General features: G+C 38.5%; 2 protein-coding genes across 2 annotated transcripts in view; one reads left to right on the top strand and one right to left on the bottom strand.

The window, feature by feature from the left end:
- Nucleotides 1–216: 216 nt before the first annotated feature.
- slc35a1 (solute carrier family 35 member A1) lies at nucleotides 217–5,759 on the top strand. Its single transcript, XM_008397444.2, has 8 exons — nucleotides 217–512; nucleotides 759–939; nucleotides 2,733–2,892; nucleotides 3,872–4,024; nucleotides 4,098–4,164; nucleotides 4,251–4,427; nucleotides 4,506–4,640; nucleotides 5,051–5,759. The coding sequence occupies exons 1-8, from the start codon at nucleotides 503–505 to the stop codon at nucleotides 5,188–5,190; spliced, it is 1,023 nt and encodes a 340-aa protein (XP_008395666.1). The 5' UTR covers nucleotides 217–502; the 3' UTR covers nucleotides 5,191–5,759.
- Nucleotides 5,415–9,143, bottom strand: part of rars2 (arginyl-tRNA synthetase 2, mitochondrial) — an 8,279-nt gene continuing 4,550 nt past the window's right edge. The window contains exons 11-18 of the mRNA XM_008397933.2: nucleotides 8,561–8,641; nucleotides 7,986–8,110; nucleotides 7,279–7,346; nucleotides 7,078–7,187; nucleotides 6,329–6,424; nucleotides 6,183–6,257; nucleotides 6,018–6,081; nucleotides 5,415–5,925 (exon numbers count right to left, since the gene is read on the bottom strand). Coding sequence (XP_008396155.1) covers nucleotides 5,839–5,925; nucleotides 6,018–6,081; nucleotides 6,183–6,257; nucleotides 6,329–6,424; nucleotides 7,078–7,187; nucleotides 7,279–7,346; nucleotides 7,986–8,110; nucleotides 8,561–8,641 — 706 coding nt within the window. The 3' untranslated portion in view covers nucleotides 5,415–5,838. The remainder of the gene's footprint in view (nucleotides 5,926–6,017; nucleotides 6,082–6,182; nucleotides 6,258–6,328; nucleotides 6,425–7,077; nucleotides 7,188–7,278; nucleotides 7,347–7,985; nucleotides 8,111–8,560; nucleotides 8,642–9,143) is intronic.

Raw genomic sequence — 9,143 nt, 5'->3', positions numbered from 1 at the left:
CCAGACAAACATTCTGAAATGTGCAGTAAGGTGACAAAGAGTGAAATAGTTTGAGAAGTGTTTATTATTTTCCAATGCATTGCAGGAATCATTTGAAAGAGATCAACTACAATATATTGAAGCTGAAGATGTAATAATATTTGCTCATTAGACTTTTATTATATTTTATGTTTTAGTAACCTCTGACGGAAAAACAATCCCTAATATTAAAAATAAAACGTTTCTGTAAGTAATGTTTTGATAGCATGAATTATTTCACTGAAACATTCTTGAGCAACATGTTCCTCAGGATAGACCGGTTCAGAATGCAAACGCACCTTTACGCTTCCGTTGCATTCTGGGAAATGTAGGAGGAAACCGGAAGTGAGGAGTTTTTGTTGTGCTGCTGGTTTGGCAGCTTTCAACAGTTAACTCTGAATAGCTCTTCTGATATATATGGCATGCAACAAGGGGAGGGCAACTGACTTCATTTCTTCTAGGGYGGACATAAAGCTGTACAAAAATGGCCGTAGGTAAGTCATTCACCTTCTTTTTTCCCTCTGTAGTTATCGTACCCTAGCATGGCAGGCTAGTGCTAGCTGCCGTGGCGTTTGGGGCTGAAGTAAAATTAGAATAAAATGAAAAATATTCGTAACTAAAGCTTACGTAACACAGTTCATTGTTCGCGTCACCGTTCTTCTTCTTAATAAAGTATTAAAATTGAAAATGTCTACATTACATGCTATAAATAACTACATTTTGATGGTTTTTCTCCGAAGAAAACGTGAGCGTGTTCTTCAAGCTGTACTGCCTGGCAGTGATGACGCTGGTGGCAGCTACGTACACTGTGGCATTAAGGTACACACGGACCATTTCATCAGGRGACCTGTACTTCTCTACCACAGCGGTGTGCATCACTGAGGTCATTAAATTAATACTGAGCCTTGGGATGCTGGCAAAGTAAGWGTTTATCTAATTTAATACAATGCTGGATATATGTATTTACATCTCGGTGAATTAGAATATAATGGAAAAGTTTATTTCAGCAAATGAATGTATCTTATATGGATTCTCTACACATGGTGAGAGAATGTAAATATTTTAAGTATTTACTTACAGTCAATTAGATGATTATGGCTTACAGCTAGTAAAATCACCGAAAATTAGTGTCTGAAAATTTGACACCTATTAAAAATATTACAGAAATGCTTACAGAAAACAGCTTTCTGTCCTAAAGACAATTATTCAAGAAGCCAGGTGTTCAGAGTGCTGTATCAAATATATGGTTGGAAAGTTAAGTGGAAGAAAAACATGTGCTAGAGAAAGGAGCAGTAATAAGCATAACCTTTGCTTTGAAAGGATTGCTAGACAAAACCAACTATATAGAAGAGGAAAATTAACAGGGCCTGATTTGCAGCTGGAGTCTGTGTTGCAAAAGCTACCAAGCACAAATATATCCAGGATTTGATTGTCTCATTCCAAGAGACATCTGTCTGTGGTTTCAGTGCATTCTCCTCACTGTCAAAAATGCAAAAAGCCTAATTATTGTCCTTAGGCTCTGAATGACAATTTGATTGGTTAGCAAACCTGCCTGACCTAAACCCATATATCTTTTATGGGGACCTATCAAGTTGACAGTAAGACACCAAGCACACCAATGTAGTTGAGCTAAATCCTGCAATTAAAAAGAACCTTTGACCTCAACACCTCGGCTGTGACGCAGGCACACCTCCTCCATACAAAGCTGAATGTATGCAGTTGTTCATGCGTAAGTTTCCCTTCCTGAGTATTCAGTGCATATCCTGCACTGTAYATGGATAACCATTTGCCTTTACGTCGGTGTTCTCATAATTGGATTACTAGTGCAGTCTTGCACAATGTGTCCCATCTCAGAYCTTCAGGGGGAAAGGTGTGCAAACTTCAAATGTTTCCCTTCATCAGTGTTTACAGTTAGAATAGAGATAATGGGTGTCCCTACAACTATATTATAAGYTGTTGTTCTTCCACTCTTTAACTGACTATGCTCCCTAAWGTTTATGGATATAATTAAATTAAATAAAAGTCAGGAAAACTTCCCAGAAGGGCAATAAAAAAGGTGTTAAGAGCAGCAGCAGTGTATGCAAGTACACAGATGGGAAACTGCATCCATCCATCCATCCATTTTTTGTACATCCTTGTCCCTTAGTGGGGTCGGGAGGGTTGCTGGTGCCSAGCTAACATTCTGGGCGAGAGGCGGGGTCACCCTGGACAGGTCACCAGTCTGTCGCAGGGCAACACAGAGACACACAGGAAAAACAACCATGCACACACACACTCACACCTAGGGACAATTTAGACAGACCAATTAATCTGACAGTCATGTTTTTGGACTGTGGGAGGAAACCGGAGTGCCCAGAGAAAACCCACGCATGCACAGGGAGAACATGCAGAAAGACCCTGGGCCTTCCTCCTTCCAACCCTCTCATAGGTGTCTATTAAACTTTTTTTTTTTGCAAATTAAACTATTCTAAACAGGTAGCTTTTCCCTACTAAAAAGTGTGTTGTGCGCCATCATGCTTTCATCATAAAAACAGAAAAGTCTTCTGCGTTTACAATATTTTAGTCAAAACGGAAAAACTGAGAGCTGCCAAACTGGTTTGCTACAATAGGGTAGCAAACCCTGTTATGTTATGTATTGTTGCCATATTTGTTCCTCCATATATGTGCTAAAAATAAAAACAATCTTAATTTTCCCGTCTTTTCAATGTCTCCAGAGAAACGAGTAGCATCGTACGGTTCAAGAACATGATAATGGAGCAGATCATCTACAGCCCGAAGGAACTGCTGAAGCTGAGTGTGCCTTCGGTAGTGTATGCAGTTCAGAACAACATGGCCTTTATTGCACTCAGTAACCTTGATGCAGCGGTTTATCAGGTAAGATAGGCTCTGTTCTTCTAATTGTAACTAATTTGTAAAAAAAAAATAAAATAAAATGGAGCAAGAGAAAGAGACAGAAATTTCTGGAATCATGTCCATTTTATTTTTACATGTTTTGACTACTTGTGTTCTGGGACAAATTGCTGAAGAGAAAAAAACACTTTAGAATATGAACATGGATTTTGTTGAGTGAATTGACACAAACAGGAGAACTTGCACAACTAAAATGAAAGTCTGGCACMGGTATAAAACTTACCATGTTGATACAGGAAGGAATGAAAACAATTAGAGCAAATAAATGCTGTAAGGAACCAGAAGTTCCTACAAGAGACTTCTAGTTTCTAGGAACCATCCTATCTTGGGTCCAGAGATGGTGTCTGATCATCCATCACTTGTACAGGTCCAGGGTCAGAAAAAAGGGCATCCTACATCTCTGCTGACCCCACACATCCTGGACATAAACTGTTTAGACTTTTACCTTCAGTTCTGTGCCAGAGAAAATTTGCAGAAACCCAGCCATCRCAGAGACTGTTTATTTCCTCAGGCTGTCTCTCTGATGAGCACAATGAACACTTTACGACTACGAGAGCAGTCAGCTACTCTGTTATGAAGTGAGATATGCATTTCATTATTTGCATTTCATATTTACTCTGTTTTTATATACAACACACCTAAAATTTCCAGATTTATGCTTAATGTTTATATTCTGTGAGCATTTTTTGTGCAGTCTTGTTCATTAAAGCTGATTGTTGGAACAAGACTGCAAGAACATCTTTGATAAATGTTTAATTTTATTTTTAATAGTATTGCCTTTATGAGACAACAATTTATTATTACTCTTCTTTTTAAACTAATAAACATTCTGGGCTTCTGGATATAAATCCCCTTATATCTCCAGTGTTATCAGGATATGAAATGCTTAAAGCTTCTAAAAAAAATGCCCGTCTTTAGATCGGTTTTGTGTTTTGCTGTTTAGGTGACCTATCAGCTGAAGATCCCCTGCACGGCCTTGTGTACCGTCCTCATGCTGAACCGCTCTCTCAGCCGGCTGCAGTGGTTTTCTGTTTTTATGCTTTGTGGTGGCGTAACGCTGGTTCAGTGGAAGCCTGCAGAAGCTACCAAAGTTCAGGTACGGTTGCCATCAGGTGTGTTTAGCATGTTCTGGGGAGGCTGCGTTTACTAGTTTTTCTTTTCTTCTCCAGATTGAGCAGAATCCCTTTATTGGGTTCATGGCTATTGCCGTGGCTGTCCTCTGCTCTGGATTTGCAGGTAAATTAAGAGCTAGATTCTTTGAAAGAGACAGATGTTTTTAAGCTACGGGTTAAGTTAGTTTTATTTCCGTTTCTGTAATCAAGGTGTGTACTTTGAGAAAGTGTTGAAGAGCTCAGACACATCCCTGTGGGTCAGAAACATTCAGATGTACCTCTCTGGCATTGTGGTGACCCTGATTGGAGTGTTCATCAACGATGGAGAAAAGGTCATGGAGAAAGGCTTCTTCTATGGCTACACACCATGGGTGTGCTTGGTTGTACGTAAGTATTTGGAAAGCTGATGATGATTTAAGTCTGAAGTATTAMATTTGTTTGACACCGTTTCTGGTGCCGTTGCAGTTCTGGCCAGTGTTGGTGGTCTTTACACGTCCGTTGTAGTGAAGTATACGGACAACATCATGAAGGGCTTTTCAGCTGCAGCGGCCATTGTTCTCTCAACAGTTGCATCTGTCCTATTGTTTGGACTGCAGATAAGTACGTTTCTTTCCCACACACACACATTATTAGCAGACTGAATTAAGAATGTTAGCAGATTCCAGCCACCTCACTATATGGGAGCATTTGGCACAGAAAATGAATTCAGCTTTAGGATGTTTAAGGATTAAGCAGTGTAGTACTTATGCAAACAGGTTATTGTTTAAGCAGTCTGTTTCAGTTTGTAAATGACTGGCARCCTCATGTAATGTACTTATCTTGTATTTAAAGTGAATATTTTGGACAAAATCCCTAAAGTCTATGACCAGCTGGTGTAATTTTTAGGAAAATCTTGGTTATTAGGAAAGTTAACATCGCTTATAAACAAAAATTAAGGGGGTTTTATATAAAAAAAAAAAAAAAAAGCCTTTTCGGTTTTTGCAACCTCATTTTATTTTCTTCCTTTGCAGCAATCACATTTGCTTCTGGAGCGTTGCTGGTGTGTGTTTCCATTTACCTCTATGGACTTCCAAAGCAGGACACATCCAAAGTGACCCGGCCAGATAAAGCATCAGATTCTGAACTTAAACAGAAACTAATCAACGTGTGAGTCACAAACTCTCACCCAAGGACTCCGTCAGAAGAATCACATATGTTTTCTGTTGACCTGCAGGACATCATGGGGTGACTAAAGAGACATTTTCCACAACAACACTGAACTGGGTCCACACTTTGTTTGGTTAAATTTGCTTCATGCACATGGGATAGATGATTACGCTTTGAATTAACAGCTTTTTCAACATCATCTCTCCTTTTTGTGCTATAAGAAGTTCAGCTGACAGAGGGGTAGTAGGTGGCTCTTGGTAGTTTCCTGATTGTAAAGTTTTTTTKGGTAATCTGAGGAAGTGGGTCGCAGTCTGTGAATTAATCTTTAGTGAAGTAGTACATCTGTACAGGAGGCACATAAACAAGACTTCACACACTGAAGGATATTCTTTTAACTGTTCAAMGTGATTATCAGAGGTTCAAATAAAAGCATGCAGGTGCACAGGAGACATCAGACTTGAAAGGACAGTGCATGTTAATGTTTATTGAACCTCTTAAGTGTCTTTTGTATCAATGTCTCATTGTGTTTTTAAATGTTATTTTAAAACTTATTAAATCGTAGACATGGTTGAAGTTTTTATGCATTTTTAAATTTTATTTGGTGAAAATATAGGACTTTGTATTCACTACCAAAGATCTTTAGAGGTTTARTTTACATTTTTTGAACTGGTGTGATTCCAAGTATTCTCATCCCGCTGGCCAGAACTGAGCGTGCCGCACTGAACAGTCGTAACCTTGCCTGCATAGTGAACAAAAAGACATTTAATTTTTTTTTTTTTTTTTATGTAATTTTGCATATTCAGATATAGTTAGAAGTGCTTTGTTATAAACCTGTGCAACATCCGGAGGACTTCCTTTCACAGGCAGCTCCCTGTGTGCTGAAGCGATGAAGCGGCTGTAAGGTACAGAGCTCTAATAAAAGTATGAACAGGTCCGTCTATGCGAAGTGTGAACTTTTGCAGGACTAACCCTCAAAGCAAACATCCGGCTCCTTACCTTARCTTCAGTAAAAAGCTGACGAGGTGTTTGGGCTGCAGGTCCTGGTCCGACTGATRTAACACCTCATCGTAACTACAAACAAATTAATATTTAACAGGTAGATTGTGATCTTGTTGCAGCACAGTGGATGGTGGTATGCTTACCGAAGGAGGTGCTGAAGGATGTCGACACCGGTCCGCTCACACAGGCAGGACGGGTTGAACGCAGCTGCCTCCACTCCTTCATTCCTCTGCATTAGACTGCCAAAACATTACAGTTTGTATTATCGACTTATCTTGTTCGTCCTGTTATTCCCGTTTTTCCAAAACTACGGATGGATTCATTACACAMAGATTTGTATATTTCAAGCATTTACTGCTGTTAATTTGATGATTATGGGTATGAGGTTTCTTGGAAAGTTGGAATACTTCACAAGATCAATTAGAAGATTTATAATCAAACAAATATACAGTAAATCCTTTGGTTGTGGGTTCCTTTGGATTACATAACTGCATCAATGCAGCAGGACATGGAGGTGCTCAGCCTATTGAACACTCTGAAACTGCACCAACAGCAGCAGTTAAAGTAGGTCTATCAATCATTACTGAACGTGGAAACTTCAATTCTGTGCCTCTCCATCCAAACTCTGGGACATTACWGCACTTTTTCCTTCCACTAAACATTCAATTAATATCCTTTAATACAGTCAGCTTTCTTTAGCAATTATGCTTTGTGTTTTACTCTGAAATGAAGGGTATGGACAGGATTTGCTGAATTCAAGTCAGGAGTCTTTCCTATGATTATACAAAATAACTTTTTTGTGATCAAGTTTGTGTAATCATCTGTAAGCCATAATATGAATCATACTGCTATAAATAACCATGCCTAAATCTTTATGGCAACTCATGCTTACCTGCAGAGTCGGGCRTGTGTGTACTGCAAGAAGACGCCGGTGTCGCCTTGAGCCTGCAGCATCAGATCCCAGTCAAATTTATAATCAGACTGAAGGGGACCTTTAAAATCCTGATAAAACAACAGTGGAGAAAAAATTATTTTCCTGTCAACAAGCAAAACAACTCGTGGGATTTTGTGAAAATCTGTTGTGATGCTTCACCTGGACTATTAATGCACTGATTCCCACTTTCTCTGCTGTGTCGTCTGGGTTTTCCAGTTCCTTTGTTGCTGTGGAAAGATTGATTCTGGGTGTTACTGCCTCAAACTATTTCACTAACTACTACTAAATGATGACAAGTTTCTCATTCTGGTCATCATTGTTTGTATTTTAARAGAACATACTTTTTTATTGCCACATTAACCCCACAGCAAGTCAGATTAAAGAATTTCTAAACCGTCATTCCCAAGATTAACCTGACCAATGCATTTTCAGAGTGAGTCTGCCAGTAGTCTGCTATGTTTGTCAGTTAGTGGTGGAAAAATGAGACACTTTTTTTTATGTTCTCTATTTTAATTGTATTTTTTTTGCCAGCAATTAGAGCACGTGCAGACAGCATAGATTAGAAAACAATCTGTTACTAGTTTAACTGAAATTAGTTCTGCAGACTAGTTCTGTAAGACTGTCAGAAGGCTGCACTTCAGTACCATGCAGACCAAGTTAGATTATATAAAAACATGCAGAGATTMATTATAACTAGAATATACTAAAAAATTWTTTTTTTTTAACTAGATTAGTGATCTTGTGCTGCAGCAGTATTCTTTTCTTTTTATTTTACACGTTTAAGTACTGAGATTCAAGCATGTAGCAATATTTGACAGCAGCTAAAGACCTGAAATGCTACATTTCTTAAATGTGGACGTCTTTACTATTTGATTGTTTCATATTGTGGAGCATCCTGGCCCGAGCTTCGTCCAGCACATCCTCCAGAAACACCACCTCACCCGTCCTGGTCTTCATGCCCTGCACCAGGCCGAAGGACACATGCCGACACCTGATAACACAACCGCACCGAAATATAAATTCAAATTTAAAGCTGTTGAATTGTTATACAAGATACAGCAACATAAATATCAATTAAATTAAGGAAGCTCACTATTTAAAGAGCTTAAGCTATTTACTAGAATATAATGACACTGAATRATAAACAGCTGTTAACTTGAGGTTATAGTGGTATATGGAGAAGCAGTCATGTAATAGGAATAAAGTGTTTCTCACCGATTTGCTTACAGGCAATAATGTTACTGTTTTGTGTCAGTCTTTATGAAACATTTCTGAAGCCACTCATAATCAACTTCAGATGTGATTCTATAAAGTCGGGGCATTCTGGGATTAAGTAATTCATTTCCAGGTCATCTTGTTGTCATTCCTCTTGGCTTTCTTGCCAAAGGCRGAGCATGTTCTGAACATCTGCAGGTGTCAAGTTGAAGCACACAGTTATTACCTTTCWGCCCAAGAATTCCCCATTGTCCGAAGAATCTGGAACAACTGGTTGAAGTGATTCTCCTGGCTTTTGTCTGTCTGAAAAAACAAACAAACAGATTAACCAGGAGAATTAAATGGTAGTTATACAGGTGGAAAATGTGAGTTGGTAGTTTAAGATCTCCTCACACAACTGACTATTCGTGAAAATCAAGTTTTGCATGACTCCCAGTAAACTAAACACTTTGTTAAACTAGTAATCAAAAGTTTGTTTTCTGCACTTTTGCATTTCAAATTTCTATAGTTTTCCAGGCTCAAATTTCTAGTTTTTTCTAGCAGTTCTTACAACATTCTGCACATGCGAGTGCACAATTTTCACCTTGAACTTCTTAAATTGTCGTCTTCTGGAGATTATACAAATCATGATAGAGCACAACTGAAAAAACACTTTATCCAGCTATAAATGCAAGTTGTTTAAAGTACAATACGCAAAGTTTGCCATCTTTYGTAAAATAACTTGTTTTGGACTTTCACTAGATTTGGTTCAAGGACAATTGTGGCAACTACATTTTCTTTTTTCCATACTTATCCAGACTTCAAAAAAC

Source organism: Poecilia reticulata, linkage group LG21 (assembly GCF_000633615.1).
Source record: "Poecilia reticulata strain Guanapo linkage group LG21, Guppy_female_1.0+MT, whole genome shotgun sequence".
NCBI lineage: Eukaryota > Metazoa > Chordata > Actinopteri > Cyprinodontiformes > Poeciliidae > Poecilia > Poecilia reticulata.
The sequence above is the reverse complement of the archived record's forward strand: the minus strand, read 5'-3'. Positions and strand labels throughout refer to the sequence as shown.